Raw genomic sequence first — 25,788 nt, 5'->3', positions numbered from 1 at the left:
ATCTACGTATACCTCTACTGTCTTGCCGATGAGGTCCCTGAAGACCTTGTTCATCAGCCTTTGGTATGTGGCACCCATTTTTTTCAGTCCGAACGGCATCACCTTGTAGCAGTATGTCCCTCCTGGCGTTATGAACGCCGTTTTTTCTTCGTCTGGTGGGTGCATCGGTATCTGATTATACCCAGAATAGGCATCCACGAAGCTCAAATACCGGTACTCTGCCCTCGTGTCAACAAGAGCATCGATGTTGGGTAGGGGGAAGGAATCTTTTGGACATGCTTTGTTAAGGTCGGAGTAATCCACGCACATCCTCCATTTCCCATTGTGTTTTCTAACCAAGACAACGTTTGCCAGCCACGTCGAGTAGTCTAGTTCCCGAATGAAGCCCGCTTCTAGTAGGCTGGCCGTCTGCTTGGCCACCTCTTCTGCCCTTTCTCAGGACATTTTCTCCTCCTTTGGGCCACTGGCTTTGCCTCCGGCCTCACGGCTAGCTGGTGTGACATGAATCGGGGGTCTATACCCGGCATGTCGGCCGGAGTCCAGGCAAACAAGTCACCGTTGGCTCTAATCATCTCGATCAGAGGTTCTTTCATGTCATGGGGTAGATTCCTATTTACAAAGGTAAATTTCTCCTCGGAGTCTCCGACCCTGAACTTTTCCAGGTCTCCCTCTGGTTCCGGCCTGGGTTTGTCATCAACCCTGGCATAGGTCGGCAAGAAAGACCACGGATGCTTCCTTAGATTTCTTTCTCAGGGAGAAGATTGCATTGTCGCATGCGACTGCCATCTCCAGGTTGCCCCTGACGGTCCCTACTGACCCATCATCAGCTACGAACTTCATTAGCAATATTTTGGTGCATATCACCGCCCCGAACTCGTTGATGGTTTTCCTCCCTAGGATGAGGTTGTAGGCTATGGAGTCCCTCAAGACAACGAACTCCGCCATTAGCGACCTCTTCCCCCTACCTCCGCCGATGGAGACCGGGAGGAAAACTATACTGTCTGGCTTGATGAAGTTATCGCCTAGGCCTACCACGCCATGTCGGTGACCTCTCAGGTCGGTATCACATAGGCCCAGAGCATCAAATACATTGCAGAACATGATATTGGAGTCGGTCCCCGTGTCCACTAAGATACGCTTTACTAGGCCGGTGCCCACCCGGGTCGTGATCACCATTGGCGGGTTCTCTGCCACCTCATCAAACCATTGATCTTCGGGGCCGAAGGATATAGAGGGTACCCTCCGGGAGGCCCGTGCGGGGCCAAAGGTCATAGCTAAGACCTTGGCGTCCTTCTTGCTAGCCAATTTCGATCAGGGAGGGACATCCCTCCCAACCACCACATTTACCACCGTGACGCCGCGCTCGTTGTCCTCTTCGGGTTCTTGTCTCTGTCTTATGGCACGGCTTTTGTCCTCTGCTGACCGGTCCCTCCTCCTTGTTTCCCTTATTAGGTGGGAGAACTCGGCCAACTTTCCTTCTCGAATGGCCTGCTCCAGGGCGTCTTTCAGGTCAAAACAGTCTTGGGTTTTGTGGCCATAACCCTTGTGATAATCGCAATAGAGGTTCTTGTTTCCTCCTGTCCTATCTTTGAGTTATCGGGGCTTCAACAAGATGCCCTTGTCGGTGATCTGCTGATAGACCTCGACGATTAGAGCTGCCAGGGGAGTGCAGTTGGTGAACTTCCCAACACGGGGGAAGGGTTTTGAGGTCTTGGCCAATACTCCGTCTCTGGAGTGTTCCTTGGCCCTTTCCCCACCGCCTGGTGGGTGGGCATTAGAGTATGCGGGCTGACGTTTATTGGCTGCCACAACCCGACTCACTTCTTCATCATTGATGTATTCCCTAGCTACGCGCTGAATCTCTTGCATCGTTCAGACAGGCTTGGTGGTAAGGTGTTTCCTGGGGTTCCTGGGTACCATCATACCTCATGTCAGTCGGCTTGTCAAAGTGCTTTGGTAACCGAACTCCAAAGATCAAATGGTGGAAGGAGTCGCCCCATGATTACTGGTTACTGGGTTCGTCTCGGTCTTCCCCTATTGTGCTCCCTGTTAGGCTGGCTTCTCCTTGCCCTTGCCGCATGATGTTCTTGTTGTGGTCGGCTCCTTCTTTTTTGTTCCCTGTCGGCCTCCCAGTCTTTGTTTTCGGTATCTATTGCCGCCTCCTCGGTACCTCTCTGCTTTCCAGGCTTTTTGATTCTGACCGGGGGGTCGGGGTGCGCCTAGAGTGACTTCCTCGGAGACTCCTCTCTCCTCTTTGCATGGATTGGGAAGGTTCTTGACTAGGAGTAGGCTGACGACTTTCACGGTTGGCTACTTCTCGCTCCAGGTTCTGCACCCTATGGCGCAGCTATTGTATTATTCTGGCGCTATCACTGCCTGTTCCTCCAAAGGGGCGTCCCTCAGGTTGCCGCCGGGGGGAACCTGGTGCCCTCGTGAGCGGTGGCTCCAGCGGCTACCCTACTGCTTCTGAGATCTGCTCCTTCCCCTCCATGCCCGGCTCCAGCATCGACCCCATCAGGAACCAGAACAAAATCCATAGATCCCCACAGACGGCGCCAATGTTCAGTATGTCGGGTTACCGGACGGTTTAGGTGTGAGGATGGGTCCTGCTTCGGTCTGAGTTCTGGAAATGGTTTGCGCGATCTGCCGACTTTCCGAGCTCTCAATGAGATGAGGGGGGTGCCACCTGCAAGGATACTCCAACGCCCAAGTCAATGTGGAGTGCAGGTGGAAAAAGAGGAAAGTTATGATGACGTACCTTGGGGGAGGGGTAGGATCCTCCCCTTATATATCCTGTCAGTAGGACGGGCCCCATAAGAGGAGGCCACCTTCCAGGAAGCTTCACTTCCCACAACTGTCACGCAGCTGTCAGTCAGGACGCGTGTTCGGATCCTGGATTCGGGTGGATTGTAGGCACCGACCGTGCAGGCCAGTTAGTTGCGGGTCATGCGGTATCTCTGTTAAGTTGGGCTGGGCCGTAACAGGAATTTTGTTGGTAAGTACTAGGAAACATGCATCAAATATATATGCCCATGAAACCATAAGCATTTGGGAGATGTCTATTATTAAAATTCGACTCATCCGATTTTGCAAGTTTTTATAAAAGGAATAATTTTTTTGACTTTTTTTTTTTTAGGAATTCTACAAGTATTAACTCAAATATCAGCTAAATTACAATATTAGTCACCTAATATTTTTTATTTTTTTTTTCTATTTCTTCGAAAATTTTTATTATAGACAAGGTATCTGTTTTATCTTAGTTAATCTCACCTTACCTTATACATTGTATATAAAAGAAATTTGTGAACACAGTTAAGATATTTAATTTATTAACGATATCACATGGTTTGAATTACAAAACAAGTCAATTATAAGTTAAGTCACTTAATCCTCTCATATTGTGTCACCTTTGATAGAATTCGTTGTAAAACATGTGCATATATACATGGTTTCACAACGTACAAGGGAATTGGTCCTTCGCCCTGTCGCGCACAATTAGTGATGTTGTCTTTTGAAAATGAGCTGTTCTCACATGCCTTAGAGGAATATTGTTCATCATTTGCTTTGGTGAAAATAATTTGTAACATTTTTTATTTATTATAATTTCATATTATTAATATTTTTAACAGGTTTAGTCATTTTTATTATATTGTTATTATCATTTGATGGTGTTACAATTTTTTAAAATAAAACTTCATGTATATTTTTATTTTGGACAAGAATTACTATTCGAGGATACGAATAAATGAATATTTGAATTAAATCATAATTTTTTTTAACATGTGATTTATCCCTGCGTTTTTAGTCCCTAACATTCTATGTAAGGTGGTGGAAAGAGGAAGAAAAGAGTGAATCTAACAGGTTAGAATGTTTTGAAGTGTTCAATTATATTTATATTAGAAATAAATAGTATGATCAGAATCCAATCAATCATGTGTTAAATAATTTGTTATTGTTATTATATTAAAATGTTAATATAATGAGATCCTTGATTAAATTTAGAGATTTATCATTGTGATAGTGATCATAATATTGAAAGATAAATCTTTTATAATTTAATCTAAATTATTCTTGGTCATACGATTATTAAAAAGGACATTATAATTCGAAAAGATCAATATATATATATAATGGTCTTCATTGGATGAAGATTTTATATATATGGTGCATATAGAGATATGAGCATTGAACTGACTCATTTTCAGAATTCCTAATTGTTATAATTACCGCATATTTGTCAATAGGATATTCTCAAAATGAACAAAGTAATAGAGTTCCTTTGACTTGTGACTATCATAGTAATTGACAATGTATTTATTATACTTTGATTCCGGACACCTAATATCCGATGGTGCTAGTTGAATGGGCATTGGGTATGATTTAAATACTTGTAAAATTAATGATTAGTCAATAAAGAATCCGTCAACTCTCGGTAAAGAGTTTGAACTCTATGATTATAATGACTGAGATGAATAAAACTGTGACCAAGGAGATTGAATGAATGAATAAATGAGTTTCTTAAGTCATTCACAGTTCATTATAATAATGGTATCAAGTTAGAGTTTGATAATTAAACCATACTCTAAGAGTTAACTAAGAGCTAAAAAGATGGAAGGAATTATACTTTGTTCTTCTCGGGTTCTTAGTAAAAATATATTACTTCGTACTATCGGGTCGTTGAGGAGTATTGCTAGACGCCAACATTGATTAGTAAATTTAGTATGACTAATTTTCTACCCGCTTAGTATTGAACCTATGGGGTCACACACTAACGAGTGTCCTAATCTTTGCTGTAGAATTATTTAATTATTATTTTGATTTGATAAAAAAAAATAATTATATTAATTCAAATGGAATATTATTATATTCTTCGCTAGCACCAAGAATATAATAATAATAATAATAATAATAATAATATGATAATTGAGAATACAAAATGAGATTTGAGAATAATTAGTTATTCTATCTCTAAATTTGATTATAAATTTGGATGAGATCCTAACTGATTCTGTTTCAAATTGAATTATGATATGATTCATAAATTTGAAAGATTCAAGTTTAGAATAACAAGATATGATTCAAATTTGAATTGAGATTCAAATCTAGAATCAGTAACAAATCTCATACTATATATATATATATATATATATGCCAAGAGTAGTGAAAAAAGAGGAGAATAAAAAATACAAGAGTTTTATTCCTTTACCTCTACACACATAAATGTATGTGAGCCTAATTCTTGGAGAAGAATTTTATGGCATGCAAATAGTTGCAAGAGGTTTCTCAATTTAGATCAAATGTCCATTGGTCAAGAAGTTGACAGCAAAGGTTGGTCTCGGTGTGGATACGCATAGCGCCTTCATACCATCGAAGGAGAAAGTAATTTTTAGGGATAAGTATTTTTTTCATCTCTAAAGTCTAGGGTGAAAATCAAATTCATCTCCAACCTTTTTTGTTATTAAAATCATCCTCAACCTTTAAAACACCTTAAAATCATCCTCCCCCCATCAACAAAAATTTTTGGACACATTTACCCCTGGAGTCTTTAACGATTCCTTTTCATTCCCGTGAAAGGCATTCACTATCTCATTTACATTACACACTTGAAAGCTGATGTTTCATGTTCAATGATGCCTTAGCATGGGTTTGTCGTCACCTGAGGAGTATCAAAACTGCATTTGGATGGCGTTAGCAAGGGTAAAAAAGGAGGTCAGTCCGCCGTTGTCATCGCTATTCAGGTATGTATGCAGCATTTGTTACAGTTTTGGTCGAGGTTGAACGTAATAATGTTTGAATAGATTCTTTTAGTTTCCTAAAACTGCGAGGGTTTGATTTAAATTTTTTTCTCTTTAAGAAATAGGAAGCTTTACTCTGACTGTCTACCATGGGGGTCGATTCGGATATGATAATGGGACGTTGCAGTATATTGGGGGACAAAAGATACTCATTGAAGATGTTGAGAATGATTGTTGCTCTGTATTTGAGGCATATGCAGAGCTAAGGTAGTTTGGGTACACAAAGGAGAACATTTCAGCTCTGTGGTATAAGGATCCAACAAGTGAATGGTTAGAGAAGGCTCTGAAATTATTTGCTACAGATAAAGATGCACTTGAGCTGTGTAGAATAGCGAAGTTGAGGGGTCATGTTGAGGTGTTTGTGGTGTATGTGGTTGAGGATGTAGAAGGAGTTCCTGAAGTTTGGTTTATTGATGTTGGAGGCCAAACAAAGGAAAATCCCATTAATCAGTGGTTTATGAGGATGAACAAGGTCAACAGGTGAAAAATGATGATGTGCAACAAGTTAATGAAGGATATAACTTAGAAACAGATGTGGTTGCTGAAAATGAACGGGATTAGACAAATAGCGATGATGACAGCGATGATGAGGAGTTTATTCCATCTGATCTTAAGGTGGATAGTGCAGACGACGTTCATTTTACACACACGCATATGCACGCACGCACGCACACGCACGCACGCGCATATATATATATATATATATATATATATATATATATATATATATATATATATATATATATATATATATATATATATGGTGCATATAGAGATATGAGTATTAAGCTTACTCATTTTGAGAATTCCTAATGGTTATAATTACCGCATATTTGTCAATAGGATATTCTCAAAATGAACATAGTAATAGAGTTCCTTTGACTTGCGACTATCATAGTAATTGACAATGTATTTATTATACTTTTATTCTGGACACCTAATATCCTAGGGTGCTAGTTGAATGGGCATTGGGTATGATTTAAATACTTGTAAAATTAATGATTAGTCAATAAAGAATCCGTCAACTCTCGGTAAAGAATTTGAACTCTATGATTATAATGACTGAGATGAATAAAACTGTGACCAAGGAGATTGAATGAATGAATAAATGAGTTTCTTAAGTCATTCACAGATCATTATAATAATCGTATCAAGTTAGAATGTGATAATTAAACCATACTCTAAGAGTTAACTAAGAGCTAAAAAGATGGAAGGAATTATACTTTGTTCTTCTCCGGTTCTTGGTAAAAATATATTACTTCGTACTATCGGGTCGTTGAGGAGTGTTGCTAGACACCAACCTTGATTAGTAAATTTAGTATGACTAATTTTCTACCCGCTTAGTATTGAACCTATGGGGTCACACACTAACAAGTGTCCTAATCTTTGCTGTAGAATTATTTAATTATTATTTTGATTTGATAAAAAAATAATTATATTAATTTAAATAGAATATTATTATATTCTTCGCTAGCACCAAGAATATAATAATAATAATAATAATAATAATAATAATAATAATAATAATAATATGATAATTGAGAATACTAAATGAGATTTGAGAATAATTAGTTATTCTATCTCTAAATTTGAATTATAAATTTGGATGAGATCCCAACTGATTCTGTTTCAAATTGAATTATGATGTGATTCATAAATTTGAAAGATTCAAGTTTAAAATAACAAGATATGATTCAAATTTGAATTGAGAATCAAATTTAGAATCAGTAACAAATCTCATACTATATATATATGCCAACAGTAGAGAAAGAAGAGGAGAATAAAAAATACAAGAGTTTTATTCCTTTACCTCTACATACATAAATGTATGTGAGCCTAATTTTTGGAGAAGAATTTTATGGCATGCAAATAGTTGCAAGAGGTTTCTCAATTTAGATCAGATGTCTATTGGTCAAGAAGTTGACAGCAAAGGTTGGTCTCGGTATGGATACGCATAGCGCCTTCGTACCATCGAAGGAGAAAGTAATTTTTAGGGATAAGTACTTTTTTCATCTCTAAGGTCTAGGGTAAAAATCAAATTCGTCCCCAACTTTTTTTTGTTATTAAAATTATCCTCAACCTTTACAAACACTTTAAAATCATCTTCCACCCCCCCCCCCATCAACGAAAATTTTCGGACACATTTACCCCTAGAGTCTTTAACATTTCCTTTTCATTCCCGTGAAAGGCATTCACTGTCTCATTTACATTTCACACTTGAAAGCTGATGTTTCATATTCAATGATGCCCTATGATGCACGAAATTGTGATCTCTGGTAATGGCTCCAAAGACTTGGTGCTCTAATCTTAATTCATAATCTGTCACAACTTCGATACAACTAAGCAGCAAGTGCACTGGGTCGTCCAAGTAATAAACCTTACGTTAGTAAGGGTCGATCCCACGGAGATTGTTGGTATGAAGCAAGCTATGGTCATCTTGTAAATCTCAATCAGGCGGATATAAAATAGTTATGGAGTTTTCGAAAATAGAGAAGAAAACAAGGATAGAAATACTTATGTAGATCATTGGTGAGAATTTTAGATAAGCGTGTAGAGATGCTTTCGTTCCTCTGAACCTCTGCTTTCCTGTTGTCTTCATCCAATCAGTCTTACTCCTTTCTATGGCTGGCTTTATGTAAGGATATCACCTTCGTCAATGGCTACTTTTGATCCTCTCTGGAAAATGGTCCGATGCGCTGTCACTGCATGGCTAATCGTCTGGAGGCATCACCCTTGCCAATGGCTACATCCCATCCTCTTGTGAAAAAGGTCCAGATGCTCTGTCACAGCACGGCTAATCATCTGAGGTTCTCGATCATGCTGGAATAGGATTCACCCTCCTTTTGCGTCTGTCACTACGCCCAGCAATTGCGAGTTTGAAGTACATCACAGTCATTCAATCCCACAGTCCTACTCGGAATACCACAGACAAGGTTTAGACTTTCCGGACTCTCATGAATGCCGCCATCAATCTAGCTTATACCATGAAGATTCTGTTAAGAGATCCAAGAGATACTCATTCAATCTAAGGTAGAACGGAAGTGGTTGTCAGGCACGCGTTCATAGGGAATGATGATGATTGTCACGTTCATCACATTCATCTTAGAAGCGGAATAAGTTGAATTGAATAGAAAAATAGTAGTACTTTGCATTAATCTTTGAGGAACAGTAGAGCTCCACACCTTAATCTATGGAGTGTAGAAACTCTACCGTTGAAAATACATAAGTGAAAGGTTCAGGCATGGCCGAATGGCCAGCCCCTCTGATCTAAGAACCAGGCGTCCAAAGATGTCTAATACAATAGTAAAAAGTCCTATTTATAATAAACTAGCTACTAGGGTTTACAGAAGTAAGTAATTGATGCATAAATCCACTTTCGGGACCCACTTGGTGTGTGCTTGGGCTGAGCTTGAATGTTACACGTGCAGAGGCTCTTTCTGGAGTTGAACGCCAGGTTGTAACGTATTTCTGGCGTTCAACTCTGGTTTGTGACTTGTTTCTGGCGTTTAACTCTAGACAGCAGCGTAGAACTGGCGTTCAACGCCCTTTTACGTTGTCTAAAATCGTTCAAAGTATGGACTATTATACATTGCTGGAAAGCCATGGATGTCTACTTTCCAACGCAATTGAAATCGCGCCATTTTGAGTTCTGTAGCTCCAGAAAATCCACCTTGAGTGCAGGGAGGTCAGAATCGAACAGCATCAGCAGTCCTTCTTCAACCTCTGAATCTGATTTTTTGCTCAAGTCCCTCAATTTCAGCTAGAAAATACCTGAAATCACAGAAAAACACACAAACTCATAGTAAAGTCCAGAAATGTGATTTTAACATAAAAACTAATGAAAACATCCCTAAAAGTAACTAGATTCTACTAAAAACATACTAAAAACAATGCCAAAAAGCGTATAAATTATCCGCTCATTCATGAAACTCACAGTGGCCTTAGATAGAACTAAGTTTGCAAAATTAGAGGTATTTTGTTCAGAGTTCTCTATCTGTTGCTGAGTGGATGATGGAAAAGGTTTACTATTGTTAAACCTATTTCTTCCACCATTATTAAAGCCTTGTTGAGGCTTTTGATCCTTCCATGAGAAATTTGGATGATTTCTCCATGATGGGTTATAGGTGTTTCCATAAGGTTCACCCATATAATTTACCTCTGCTATTGCAGGGTTTTCAAGATCATAAGCTTCTTCTTCAGAAGATGCCTCTTGAGTACTGTTGGATGCAGCTTGCATTCCATTCAAACTCTGAGAAACCATATTGACTTGCTGAGTCAATATTTTGTTCTGAGCCAATATGGCATTCAGAGTATCAATTTCAAGAACTCCCTACTTCATAGGCATCCCATTACTCACAGGGTTCCTCTCAGAAGTGTACATGAACTGGTTATTAGCAACCATGTCAATGAGTTCTTGAGCTTCTGCAGGCGTTTTCTTTAGGTGAATGGATCCACCTGCAGAGGTATCCAATGACATCTTAGCCAATTCAGATAGACCATCATAGAATATATCTAGGATGGTCCATTCTGAAAGCATGTCAGAAGGACACTTTTTTGGTCAGTTGCTTGTATCTTTCCCAAGCTTCATAGAGGGATTCACCTTCTTTCTATCTGAAGGTTTGAATATCTACTCTAAGCTTGCTCAGCTTTTGAGGAGGAAAGAACTTGGCTAAGAAAGCCGTGACCAGCTTGTCCCAAGAGTTCAGGCTATCTCTGGGTTGAGAGTCCAACCACACTCTAGCTTTGTCTCTTACAGCAAAAGGGAAAAGCATGAGCCTGTAGACTTCAGGATCTACTCCATTAGTCTTAACAGTATCACATATCTGTAAGAATTTAGTTAAGATATGAAAAGGATCTTCAGATGGAAGTCCATGAAACTTGCAGTTCTGCTGCATCAGAGAAACTAATTGAGGTTTCAGCTCAAAGTTGTTTGCTCCAATGGCAGGAATGGAGATGCTTCTTCCATGTAAATTAGAATTAGGTGCAGTAAAGTCACCAAGCATTCTCCTTTCATTATTGTTGTTGGGTTCGGCTGCCATCTCCTTTACTTGTTCGAAATTTTCAATAAGGTTGTCTCTAGATTGTTGTAATTTAGCTTCTCTTAGTTTCCTCTTCAGAGTCCTTTCAGGTTCTGGATCAGCTTCAACAAGAATGCCTTTTTCCTTGTTCCTGCTCATAAGAAAGAGAAGAGAACAAAAAAAGAAGAGGAATCCTCTATGTCACAGTAAAGAGGTTCCTTATTGTTAGTAGAAGAAGAAAAGGAATAGGGGTAAAGAAGAATGAAGAATCCAAACACAAGGGTAAGGATAGGAGCAGTGATGTGAGATGAAGAGAAGTTTTAGTAGATGAATAAATAATTAGAAGGAGATGAGGGAGAAGGATTTTCGAAAATTATTTTTGAAAAAGGGTTAGTGATTTTCGAAAATAGTTTTTGAAAAAGGTTAGTAATTTTCAAAAATTAAGATTTAAAAATTAAAATAATTAGTTAATTAAAAAGAAATTTTGAAAAAGAGGGAAGATATTTTCGAAAATTAGAGATAGAGAGTTAGTTAGGTAGTTTTGAAAAAGATAAGAAACAAACAAAAAGTTAGTTAGTTAGTTGAAACAGATTTTAAAAAGCAATTTTGAAAAGATAAGAAGTTAGATAGGATATTTTAAAATCAAATTTTGAAAAAGATAAGATAAAGAGATATTTTTGAAAAGATATAATTGAAATTAGTTTTGAAAAAGATTTGATTTTTAAAATCACAATTAATGACTTGATTCACAAGAAATCACAAGATATGATTCTAGAACTTAAAGTTTGAACCTTTCTTAACAAGTAAGTAACAAACTTGAAATTTTTGAATCAAAACATTAATTGATGATGTTATTTTTGAAAATTATGTGATAAAGATAAGAAAAAGGTTTTTGAAAAATATTTTTTTATAATTTTCGAAAATAAATAAGAAAGATGAAAAAGATTTGATTTTTGAAAAAGATGAGATTTTTAAATTAAAAATTTGATTTGACTCATAAAAACAACTAGATTTTAAAAATTTTTGAAAAGGTCAAATCTAATTTTCGAATTTATGAGAGAGAAAAAGGGAAAGATATATTTTTTTATTTTTGAATTTTTATGATGAGAAAAAAAAAACAAGAAAAATGATGCAATGCATGAAAGTTATGGATCAAAGCAAGGAATGTATGCAAGAATGCTGTGAATGTCAAGATGAACACCAAGAACACTATGAAGATCATGATGAACATCAAGAACATATTTTTGAAATTTTTTTTTTTTGCAAAGAAAACATGCAAGACACCAAACTTAGAAATCTTTCATGTTTAGACACTATGAATGCAAAAACGCATATGAAAAACAAGAAAAGATGCAAAACAAGAAAACATCAAGATCAAACAAGAAGACTTACCAAGAACAACTTGAAGATCATGAAGAACACCATGAATGCATGAATTTTTTGAAAAATGCAAGATGAACATGCAATTGACACCAAACTTTAAATCTGACTCAAGACTCAAACAAGAAATACAAAATTTTTTTTTATTTTTATGATTTTATGATTTTTTTTTTTGTATTTTCCTTTAATTTTTTCGAAAATCATTTTGAAAAAGAAAAATAAGTATTCCAAAATTTTTAATATGAATTCCAGGAATCTTATGCTCTTTAGTCTAAAGCTCCAATCAAAGGGTCAGGCATGGCTTAATAGCCAGCCAAGCTTTAGTATGTAACTCAGACATGACACGCCTGACATTCCCTATTCAAAAGAATTAGACATGGCTTTACAGCCAGCCAGGCTTCAACATGCTTCATGAAACACTAGAATTCATTCTCAAAAATTCTGAAGAAAAATATATTTTTGAAAACATTTTTATTTTAAAATTTTTTTCGAAAACAAAGGAGAAATTTTTGAAATATTTTTTTTGAAAATAAAACAAAAAGAAAATTACCTAATCTGAGCAACAAGATGAACCGTCAGTTGTCCAAACTCGAACAATCCCCGGCAACGGCGCCAAAAACTTGATGCACGAAATTGTGATCTCTAGTAATGGCTCCAAAGACTTGGTGCTCTAATCTTAATTCATAATCTGTCACAACTTCGATACAACTAACCAGCAAGTGCACTGGGTCGTCCAAGTAATAAACCTTACGTGAGTAAGGGTCGATCTCACGGAGATTGTTGGTATGAAGCAAGCTATGGTCATCTTGTAAATCTCAGTCAGGCGGATATAAAATAGTTATGGAGTTTTCGAAAATAGAGAAGAAAACAAGGATAGAAATACTTATGTAGATCATTGGTGAGAATTTCAGATAAGCGTGTAGAGATGCTTTCGTTCCTCTGAACCTCTGCTTTCCTGCTGTCTTCATCCAATCAGTCTTACTCCTTTCTATGGCTGGCTTTATGTAAGGATATCACCTTCGTCAATGGCTACTTTTGATCCTCTCTGGAAAATGGTCCGATGCGCTGTCACTGCATGGCTAATCGTCTGGAGGCATCACCCTTGCCAATGGCTACATCCCATCCTCTTGTGAAAATGGTCCAGATGCTCTGTCACAGCACGGCTAATCATCTGAGGTTCTCGATCATGCTGGAATAGGATTCACCCTCCTTTTGCGTCTGTCAATACGCCCAACAATCGCGAGTTTGAAGTACGTCACAGTCATTCAATCCTAGAGTCCTACTCGGAATACCACAGACAAGGTTTAGACTTTCCGGACTCTCATGAATGCCGCCATCAATCTAGCTTATACCACGAAGATTCTGTTAAGAGATCCAAGAGATACTCATTCAATCTAAGGTAGAACGAAAGTGGTTGTCAGGCACGCGTTCATAGGGAATGATGATGATTGTCACGTTCATCACATTCAAGTTGAAGTGCGAATGAATATCTTAGAAGCGGAATAAGATGAATTGAATAGAAAAACAGTAGTACTTTGCATTAATCTTTGAGGAACAGCAGAGCTCCACACCTTAATCTATGGAGTGTAGAAACTCTACCGTTGAAAATACATAAGTGAAAGGTTCAGGCATGGCCGAATGGCCAGCCCCTCTGATCTAAGAACCAGGCGTCCAAAGATGTCTAATACAATAGTAAAAAGTCCTATTTATAATAAACTAGCTACTAGGGTTTACAGAAGTAAGTAATTGATGCATAAATCCACTTCCGGGACCCACTTGGTGTGTGCTTGGGCTGAGCTTGAATGTTACACGTGCAGAGGCTCTTTCTGGAGTTGAACTCCAGGTTGTAACGTATTTCTGGCGTTCAACTCTGGTTTGTGACTTGTTTCTGGCGTTTAACTCCAAACAGCAGCATAAAACTGGCGTTCAATGCCCTTTTACGTCATCTGAACTCATTTAAAGTATGGACTATTATACATTGCTGGAAAGCGCTGGATGTCTACTTTCCAACGCATCTGGAAGTGCACCATTTTGAGTTTTGTAGATCCAGAAAATCCACTTTGAGTGCAGGGAGGTCAGAATCCAACAGCATCAGCAGTCCTTCTTCAACCTCTGAATCTGATTTTTTGCTCAAGTCCCTCAATTTCAGCCAGAAAATACCTAAAATCACAGAAAAATACACAAACTCATAGTAAAGTCCAGAAATGTGATTTTAACATAAAAACTAATGAAAACATCCCTAAAAGTAACTAGATTCTACTAAAAACATACTAAAAACAATGCCAAAAAGCGTATAAATTATCCGCTCATCACCCTAGCAGTGGTTTGTCGTCACCTGAGGAGTATCAAAACTGCATTTGGATGGCGTTAGTAAGGGTGAAGAAGGAGGTCAGTCCGCCGTTGTCATCGCTATTCAGGTATGTATGCAGCATTTGTTACAGTTTTGGTCGAGGTTGAACGTAATAATGTTTGAATAGATTCTTTTAGTTTCCTAAAACTGCGAGGGTTTGATTTAAATTTTTTTCTCTTTAAGAAATAGGATGCTTTACTCTGACTGTCTACCATGGGGGTCGATTCGGATATGATAATAGGACGTTGCAGTATATAGGGGGAAAAAGACACTTATTGAAGATGTTGAGAATGATTGCTGCTCTATATTTGAGGCATATGCAGAGCTAAGGTAGTTTGGGTACACAAAGGAGAACATTTCAGCTTTGTGGTATAATGATCCAACAAGTGAATGGTTAGAGAAGGCTCTGAAATTATTTGCTATAGATAAAGATGCACTTGAGATGTGTAGAATAGCGAAGTTGAGGGGTCATGTTGAGGTGTTTGTGGTGTATGTGGTTGAGGATGCAGAAGGAGTTCCTGAAGTTTGGTTTATTGATGTTGGAGGCCAAACAAAGGAAAATCCCAGTAATCAGTTGGTGGTTTATGAGGGTTAACAAGGTCAACAGGTGGAAAATGATGATATGCAACAAGTTAATGAAGGAGATAACTTAGAAACAGATGTGGTTGTTGAAAATGAACGGGATGAGTCAAATAGCGATGATGACAATGATAATGAGGAGTTTATTCCATCTGATCTTAAGGTTGATAGTGCAGACGACGTTCTTTTACAGATAGTGAAGAGGAATATGATGATGAAAGTGGCTATTAATAGAGAAAGAATTCAAAAGTTTAATAGAACAATTTTACCTCGAATTAGGAAGAAGATAGAGAGAAGAGGTAGGTCAGCCGGTGAGTGGAGGCCTTACTGGTCTGCTGCACAGACATATGAGGTTGTAAATGGGTTGAGCAATTATGCTGTTGATTTGTCTCTTCGTGAGAGTTCTTGTAGGAAATGGAAACTAAGTGGAATTCCATGCACACATGCCATCAGCTGCATTAACTTCAAGGGTCTTGATATGGATTCATATGTGGATGACTGCTATAAGAGAGAGGCCTATGTCAAGTGCTATGATTCAATAATCAACCCTCTCAATGGCCCAAATCTGTGGGAGCATACTAACTTTGATGATGTCATGCCACCACCCTATCGAAAGCCTAGCCACAGACCAGTAAAGAAGAGGAAGAGAGGACCTGATGAATTAGAGTCTAGAAGCCAGACTCACTTGTCTAGGAGGGGGCAGATCCATAGGTGCTCAAACTGTGGTGCGTCAGGTCACAAGAAAGGGAGATGCAGCAACCCACCCCCTCCCTGTAAGTTCATTTCACCATATGTATGTTAGGGTTTTATTGCAATGTTTTTACTACATGTAATTTTTTTCATTCTTACTGTATTGCAGGCCCAACCTCCTAAACAATCTGCTGTGAAGAAAACTAATGGAGGAAGGAAGAGATCAATTTCACAACCTGCTGTGCAATCTGCTACCAGAGGGAGGAAGAGGTCCAATCCGCAAGGAAAATCATCATCACAGCCCCAACTAGCCACCAGCACAACACCCATAACCAGGTCCAAGTCATCCCAGCCCATCCCCAAGCCCACAACACATGCATTTAGGCCCAACACAACATCAGCAGCTACTCTCCAGCAAAGGCCCAAGATGAAGCCCATCAGAAGCTCAACACAACCACCACCAACTGCCAAGGAGAAGGGTACATCCAGCTCAAGTCAATCAGTTATGAACAAAGTCTCCTTCAATCACAACATTGCACTATATATTTCTCTAAGAAAGTTAAGGCTAATGGCAAAACTGCCTCCAAGAGTGTGGGAAAAACTTTAAGAATTTTTAGATCCTAATTAAGTTGTTAGCTTCTTAATGTAGAGCTAAGTTGATCATACTCTATATTTGTGAGATTTTATTTTGGTTGCAACTTATTACATACTGTTTATGCTTAATGTTGTGTAAAAGTGAACAAAGTTACTCTTGGTTTGTTCTAGGTCCAACTGTCATCTAAGAAAACAATGGGACATATGCTTGTTAATGAATCAGGTCACATAGTTGTGTTTTAATGTATCTGCTTCTGGTTTCATTCTAATGTTGAGCAAGTATTGCATACTGTATATTATGCATTATTAAACCAGGTCATAGTTTACCATTTATGTTGACACAATTCTTCAGTCATAATCCTAGGCAACCAGATCTAGTTTCATTATCAATTTCTTGTGAAATTACAGACACACACCATCACTTACATACACATAGACAAACCTACAAAAACCAATTTCATTAACACAAATTCTATCCAGCCACAACAGCAGATTTTAATTACATAAACTAGATTTCAAAGCCTAAGTACACCCTAACTGAAATTGCCGTATTTTCTACCATACTTTCATCAATCTATTTTCAGAGACAGCAAACAAGGTAAACCCTGCTTGTGATTCAACGAAACCTGCAGCCAGAAAAATAAACAACCAACCCACTCAACCATGCCCAACACTATAGCAAACTTCAACTTCCACTCAAATGCCTTCACGTTTGCTTTCAGGGCTACAACTTTCCTCTTCAACCTTGCAACCTGCAGATCTTCGGTTTCAGCTTCTGGGTCTGCCTAATGGAAAAACTGACACTCTTCTTTAACCTATAGGATCCTACCATAGTCAGTGCCTAGAAACAAAACGTTAACATCAGCTGAGAACAAAAATACATAAACGCACCTCATAGTAGATGCAGCCCCAAAATCGTCGACCTGGGTTGCCTTTCGTTCCAGAAATTCGCAGCACCGGTCTCTTACCATGCCCACAAAGAAGCCCCCTCTTCTGCGCAGACCCCCTGGTTCGAGACAACCTTGAGCTCTCCGAGGACATGACTGCACTGGAACCCTAGCACACGCTTTATGATTTGGTTTGGGGGTGAGATTTTTAATTAAACCCCAATTAATAAAAAAACTTAACTTTTTTAATCATTAAATGGTTCAACTACTAGTAACAACCTCAAGGGTAAATGTGTCCGAAAATTTTTGTTGATGGAGGGGAGGATGATTTTAAAGTGTTTGTAAAGGTTGAGGATGATTTTAATAGCAAAAAAAGGTCGGAGACGAATTTGGTTTTCACCCCAGACCTTAGGGACGAAAAAAGTACTTATCCCTAATTTTTACTAGCGTACACAGATATTTAGATCTGATATATATATATATATATATATATATATATATATATATATATATATATATATATATATATTGAATAAAATTTAAGCACAAAATAGATCTTTAGTACTTTATTACTTCCGCTACATGTTATGAACACATAGTAATTTTTCAGTAGTATCAGAGCCAAATTTTGTTTGTGTTTAAATTTTTATTCCTAATTTCTTAAAGTTTGTAAACTAATAGGATTAATTCAAATTTTTTTTAAGCATGTCTATTAAGATGGTTTTTTAATAAATTAATAGTTAATTTATTTTAATTTTGATTATTTAGTTGTGATTAAATTATCATTCTTTGAAAAATATTAGTTATAATGTTAATTAAATATTTAATTTAATTTATTTCATCATGACTTTGGTCACATTAAAGGAATAAGTTGCAAAAATAATTTTTTTTGTTTTTTATATATATAAGTATATATATAAATGTCAAATTTGATTTGATAGTTTTACAAGACTAAATATTAGTCTATTAAAAATCAAAATTTATTTTGATTGATGTGTTTTAACATTATAATTTTAGAAATTAGTTTTTTTTAATGTTCTTGGTTATAAAGAGCAGCCTGACAACCAGTAATTTTATTTTCAAGATAATAATCAGTATATACATTTGATGTATTATGAATTTAATTTTATATTTTTACATAAACAACCTGGGAATATAAAATTTAATCAATGAGTACTGATAAAAAAAATTCTCTAACAATAGAGATAAATCCTAAAAGTTAGGAGATTGGCAAAAATAAAATCAATTTATCTCTTATTTATAAGGAGCAACCTGACAACCAGGAGAATTGTACTCAAAGATATAATTTATTTATGCATATGATGATATATAAGGAGAATTAATTTTATACTTGAACCTAGACAATCTAGGGGTATAAAATATAATTCGGTTAAATAATTGTCTGACAACCAGATTATTATTTGGGATTATAATTGTATGGGATACAATTTAATCACATTTATTTAGAATAGGTATGAGTAACAACTTGACAACCAAGTACTTATTCACGATTCTAAATAGTTTTGACAGAAATATAAATTTCTTAATATTCTTTCATATTTTAAATTTTTAAATATATCCACCATTTATATGGCATACTTATAAGTAATAGATTGAATATAATTTGAGAATTCTATTTCTAAAGGGTTATCATTGAGATGATAATCCTATTAAAATAATATCATCCAATAAAATTGGTTATGGAATGGTTAGAACTTATGAAGTATTTGGAATATTGTTTTATTACAATATGGGTTGTTTTGACGACCATGAGTTCTAATTTCAAAGGCATATACCCACTATTTATTAATGAACATCTTGAGAAGATGTATGGTGCCCAAACTAAGATAGTATCACTATAAAAAAATTGTTTAAACTAGTGGAAGTATTGAACGATATATTTTGAATTAAACAACTTTAGAAGTTGAAATGCCATTAGGCAAATGGCTTTAGCGAGAATTGTTCTTGCAAGTATTTTTGGAGATTTATTTTGTTACAAACAATTTATAATTGACCTTAATATTATTAAGGTTTGTGATCTTTTTGGAAAAACTTAATATGAGTATCGAAGATGCGAATCAAAATTTCTGTTAAGAGTTGGTTTGACCGATAATAAAGATATTGAGTATTTTTATTATAAGAGCTTAAAGTAAAATCTCTAATATCTAATTGATATTCTATTGAATAGAGAATGAGATTCTCTCAATGCACAAATACTAGTACTCTATGTACTCCATCATGTTTAAGAAACATAGAATTTGATTTAGTTGAGGATCACTATTTGTTAAATATTTGGACTATATTTTAGAATTGTTGGTAAATTAACAAATTTTTCACTAAATTAGTTTTTTTTTCCCTATATGAGATATGGAAAGGACATAAGGCAAAACTTAAGAATATCAAGAAAAATTTTGTATTTACAAAGAAAAAGTGAGAGTACAATTATTTTTATTATAATTGTTTACCACTCAATAGACGATATATTTTTCTCCTGAAAGTATAAAATGTTTGATCGTCAAACTAATTTTTTAAAAAGTAGCCTATTTGTATAATGATACAATTCTATAAAGATAGATATAACGGTTACTTAGATTTTTTATAATCATGTTCAATAAATATTGTCCTTAAAATAAAATTATGTATTATTGTAATGAGAGATTTCATGTTTTGAGAAAACGTGATATTTATTGTGCACTAGGTGTATTTTACAAAAGATTAAGCACACATGCTCAAAAGTTAAGGTGTTTAAGGTCAAAAGAGTTTTGATAAAGATAAATGTGCATTGAAAAAGTATACACATGATTGATTGGCTCTAGTACAAGTGGGAGATTATTAAGATAATAGTATGCCCATGATCCAATCTATCATGATTAGCTCTCGTGCAAGTGGGAGATTGTTTGGAATAAATAGTATGACCACAATCCAATCTATCATGTGTCAAATAATTTGTTATTATTATTATATTAAAATGTTAATATAATAAGGCCCTTGATTAAATTTAGAGATCTATCGTTGTGATAGTGATCATAATATTGAGAGATAAATTTTTTATATTTTAATCTAAATTGTTCTTGGTCATAGGATTATTAAAAAGGATATTATAATTCAGAAAGATCAATATATCTATAAAAATATATAATGTCAATACTGAGTTTTTGGTGTCCAACTTTATGTTCTAATATTGTCCTTAATGATAAAAGTTCTCCGTACATATATGCGTCAGTTATTTTAAATAAAAAAACTTCCACCATTAACAACAACACATATTCTTCTATCTCATTTTCATTCTGTGTTTTCACTAATACCCGTAGAAATGTGTAACCTCTTCTTCAATTTTTCATTCCAATAATTTATCCTTTTCAATTTTTCTTAATTCTCTCCTCCATTCTAAATGTGCTCCTTTGTATATAACAATTATTTGGATGAGTTTTTGTGGTTTTTTAAACTAGATAATGACGATACCAAATGTTAATTTTCGATGCCATGTATGAAAGAAGGAAAAGAATCATTAGCGGTGATAAATAATTTTTTATAGATCTTATCATTTTATTTTGGGTATATTCTTTATGTGAATACTTTACACCAACAGGTTGGATCTCATTTTTCTGTTATAATTTTTTTTTATTTTATTATTCGATTCGTAGTGCTTTTTCTCTCACCGCAAGATGCACTTCTCTGTATTTTTATTATTGCCATCCTTCTCCTTCCTTCAACATTGTGATTGTATCGTCTCCATCTTTCTCTCGCCTCCATTCATTACAATTACAAATTATTACCTTTTAGTTAAATCTCATTTTTTTTAATTATTTTGTATTGAATGATATTATTTTTTTATTTTTTAAATTATTGATTATGTAAAGTATTATAATCAAAATTTGAGTACATAAATATTTATTTTTAAATTAAATTAAATAAATTATATAACAAAAAATTTAATAATTTTGTATTCCACAATATTGTTTGATATACAACCCTGATTATTTGATGAGTTTAATTTTGATGGTGTTGCGTAATTAAATGCACATGAAACTATTTTACACTAATAGGATATCAAAATTAAATTCTTACTTGATTGACATAGAAAAGACGCAACAAAAAAAATTGCACCTACTAATAATTTGTTTAAATATGTTTGTACCTATCAATGATCAATTGAAAAAGTCTAAAATTTTGTTAAATCCATTGTTTTTCTTTTTTAAATTACTTCACATGGAATAATATTATTTTTTAATTTTTAAATTATTAATTATACAGAGTATAATATTTAAAAGTTGAATACATAAATATTTTTTTAAATTAAACTAAAATAAATGAATTATATTACAAAATATAATTTATTTTAACTTTTATAATATCATTTGTTTGGCATATGGCAGTGATTATTTGATTAACATATAAAAGATGTATAATTAGAGTGGGGTGAAGAGAAGGTGAAAGGAGAAGAAAAGAAAAAGAACAAAGTAATATAATAATGGTGATAAGACAATGACATGTATGTGTATAGAGAATAATAATAAGAGAAAGAATAATGTTTGATATGGTAAGGGGATATAATAAAAATGATAAATTAATAATTTTAAAAAATAATGAAATTAAAGAAAATTTAAAAAATTAAATATAAAATTAAAAAAATTATCAATTGAAATTATGCATAAAGATAAAGAGTGTTTTGAATATAAATTTTTATCTCAACTTCAAATTAAATGCTATTAAAAATAAATAATTAAACTTAATAACGTTTATAAATAGTTAATTTATAAATAATGTTTCTAAATTTTTACTTTCATTTTGTTACATATAATTTTTAATTGAATAATCTTGAAGCGTTGATATATTTATTTTTATAATCAATAAATCTGACAGTTTTTTAAGACTTAAAGAAGTTATTGATAAGGAGATGTATGATGAATTAAGAAGGATTTTTTTCAGATACATAATTTTTATACTCTCCTATTTTATTTATTGATTATTCTTATAGTTTGATATTTAAAAACAAAAAAATAAGCATTCTCATTTATTCTATTTTTTTACTATTTATAAAAAAATGAAAGTCTCTCCATATTTAGATTTATATTTTGGGCTATCACTTAAAAAAGATGAAGACAAATATGAATATCCATGATATTTAAGTAAAAATTATCTTTTATAAATAACTAATATGTATTTTGGTTTATATATACTCTTTTTGAATCAGAATAATGATATTATCATTATTTTTTGAATATATTTTGGTTTATAGTAATTTTAGTTTTAATAAAATATGATATAAATAAAGTTACGTCAACATTAAAATAAAAAATTACTTATCTAATAAATTTAAAGAGTGAATGATATATTAACAAAAAAAAAATTAATTTTTTAAAAACAATAGAAAAGCAGCTGAACAGGCACGTTAGTGCCTGTTGAGCCGCTAGTATATATAATGGTCATCATTGGATGAAAATTAATAGATCTAATTTATTAAATTATATATATATATATATATATATGGTACATATAGATATATGACCATTGAACTTACTCACTTTGAGAATTCCTAATGGTTATAATTATCGCATATTCGTCAATAGGATATTCTCAAAATGAACATAGTAATAGAGTTCCTTTAACTTGCGACTATCATAGTAATTGACAATGTATTTATTATACTTTGATTCCGGACACCTAATATCCTAAGGTGCTAGTTGAATGGACATTAGGTATGATTTAAATACTTGTAGAATTAATGATTAGTCAACTCTCGATAAAGAATTTGAGCTCTATGATTATAATGACTGAGATGAATAAAACCATGACCAAGGGGATTGAATGAATGAAGAAATGAGTTTCTTAAGTCATTCACAGTTCATTATAATAATGGTAACAAGTTAGAGTTGGAGAATTAAACCATACTCTAAGGGTTAACCAAGAGCTGGAAAGATGGAAGGAATTATAGTTTGTTCTTCTCGACTTAGTAAAAATATATTACTTCATACTATTGGGTCATTGAGGAGTGTTGCTAGACGCCAACCTTGATTAGTAAATTTAGTATGACTAATTTACTACCCGCTTAGTATTGAACCTATGGGTCACAATTACCCGCCTAGTGTTGAACTTATGGGTTCACACGCTAACGAGTGTTCTAATATTTGCTGTAGAATTATTTAATTATTATTTTGATTTGATAAAAAAAATAATTATATTAATTCAAATAGAATATTATTATATTCTTTGCTAGCACCAACAATATAATAATAGTATGATGATTGAGAATATTAAATGAGATTTGAGAATAATTAGTTATTCTATCTCTGAATTTGAATTATAAATTTGGATGAGATTCTAACTGATTCTGTTTCAAATTGAATTTTGATATGATTCATAAAATTGAATGATTCAAGTTTAAAATAATAAGATATAATTCAAATTTGAATTGAGATTCAAATTTAGAGATCAGTAACAAATCTCATACTATATATATATATGCCAAGAGTGGAGGAAAAAGAGGAGAATAAAAATTACAATAATTTTATTCTTTTACCTTTACACACATAAACGTATGTGAGTCTAATTGTTGGAGAAGAATTTTATGGCTTGCAAAGAGTTGCAAGAGGTTTCTCAGTTTAGATCAGTAGTCCATTGGTCAAGAAGTTGACAGCAAAGGTTGTTCTCAGTGTGGATACGCATAACGTCTTCATACCATCGAAGGAGAAAGTAATTTTTACTAGCGTACACAGGTATTTAGATCTGATCTATATATTGTTTATTTGAATAAAATTTAAGTACAAAATAGATTTTTAGGATTACTTTTATTACTTTCGCTGCGTATTATGAACACATATAATTCTTCAATTTTGTCATATGAGATATTCACGTTATTAGAAGGACATTGGAGAGAGGTAGTTAAATATGACAACCTGACAAAGTGTAGGTCGTTTAGTGTGAACAATGTACAGATTAATACTTGTCTTATAGAAACTGTTAACGAGTGGATACATTTCTCTATTGGCTAAAAAGGATATGAAATCTTGGTAAAGGAGATTGGGTGAGGGACATATGGTATACTGTATGTTTTCTAGAGATGGGATTAGGTGAATTTAAGGAAAAAACTATGGATTCAAGAATAAATTTTGGGGCAGCGGATAGTGCAAATGACGATTCGGCATTAAGGATGAAGACAAACCTAGCACTAATAGTCTAGGATCGAATTGTAGAGTTATCGGTGGAGGGATGATATAAGGAAAAAGGCCAACAGGTAGGCCATAATTTTACAAGACGATTTGAATTATTGGAATTCTCATTATTTTTGCATGCAATCTCACGCATTAAGTAGTGATAGAAGCTCTGAACATACCAAGACTTGGGGCTATGAAAGGAAGCAGTTGTTCTAACCCATATAACAAAGAGTGAGTACAAAAGGCGAGGGACTAAAGATGGGAGAACTGATTTGGCCAATGACAATGTCACGTTGGGAGTGAGATGCATTGAAGGAGATAAAGAAGCCAATGATGATCCAATGGATGATGGGATTGCAGAAATGGAGAATGCAATAGGATCTATGAAGGAATCAACACAGTGGTATGAATAGAAGGCAACAAAAGGCGAAGGTAACACTACAAGAAAAATGTTGAGTACCATCGGATTTAGCGAGGGATATTACTAGAAGATTTAGCGGCAGATTTTTCAATGGTTACGAGTAAAAATTCGTCCCCAAAAAAACTTTACGTTGGATTCCATAATCCATCCTTAATTTCGACGATAAAGAGAGGCACACAAATTTATTTTATAAGCGCCAATCGTACAGATAAGCCACTATTTTATGGTTTATCTTGTACTCAATTGAGTAATTTTTATCAATTCTTTGCACACTTACTCATATAATTTGCATGGTTTTACATTTTCCTTCCTAAATTTGTGCTATGATTGAAAACATGCTTCTTTGGCCTTAAATTTACTATGTTTAATCCTCTCTTATTACCATTCGATGACTTGAAATGTGTGTTAAGTGATTTTAGGGTTTATAGGACGGGAATGGCTTAGAGGATGGAAAGGAAGCATGCAAAAGTGGAAGGAATACAAGAAGCTGAAGGAATTGAAAAGCTGTCAGCCCTGACCTCTTCGCACTCAATCGATCATAACTTGAGCTACAGAGGTCCAAATGAGGCGGTTCTAGTTGCATTGGAAAGCTAACATCCGGGGCTTCACAATGATATATAATTTGCCATAGCTTCCCTAAAGATAGGTGATGCGCATGCATGGATCACGCGTATGCGTGACTTGGAGAAAATTCAATCCACGTGTATGCGTGGACGACGCGTACGCGTGACTTTGCCGCGTGCTGGACGTATCATAAATCGCTGGGGACGATTTATGGGCTATTTTTTACCCAGTTTTTAGCCTAGAAAACACATATTAGAGGCTATAAAGTGGGGGAATCCATCCATTCATTGACACAACTTTCATACACATAATTTTAGGTTTTAGATATAGTTTCTAGAGAGAGAGGCTATCTCCTC

At 34.7% G+C, this 25,788-nt stretch overlaps 1 protein-coding gene across 1 annotated transcript; it reads right to left on the bottom strand.

Moving 5' to 3' along the window:
- Positions 1 to 392: 392 nt before the first annotated feature.
- Positions 393 to 1,272, bottom strand: LOC140177628 (uncharacterized). Its single transcript, XM_072210766.1, has 2 exons — positions 818 to 1,272; positions 393 to 699 (listed from the first exon to the last, which is right to left on the bottom strand). Exons 1-2 carry the CDS (start codon positions 1,270 to 1,272, stop codon positions 393 to 395), a joined length of 762 nt encoding a protein of 253 aa, XP_072066867.1.
- Between the last annotated feature and the right edge of the window lie 24,516 nt (positions 1,273 to 25,788).

The sequence above is a fragment of the Arachis hypogaea genome, chromosome 13 (assembly GCF_003086295.3).
Source record: "Arachis hypogaea cultivar Tifrunner chromosome 13, arahy.Tifrunner.gnm2.J5K5, whole genome shotgun sequence".
NCBI lineage: Eukaryota > Viridiplantae > Streptophyta > Magnoliopsida > Fabales > Fabaceae > Arachis > Arachis hypogaea.
Note: the sequence above shows the minus strand (reverse complement) of the source record. Positions and strands in the feature narration are given on the sequence as shown.

Bases quoted from the DNA above. Each gene is read 5' to 3' on its own strand.
- LOC140177628 (XM_072210766.1), bottom strand. From the start codon at position 1,272: ATGACCTTTGGCCCCGCACGGGCCTCCCGGAGGGTACCCTCTATATCC. The intron at 700-817 runs GTCAGTAGGGAC...GACCTATGCCAG, and splicing joins AAGTTCGTAGCTGATGATGG to GGTTGATGACAAACCCAGGC.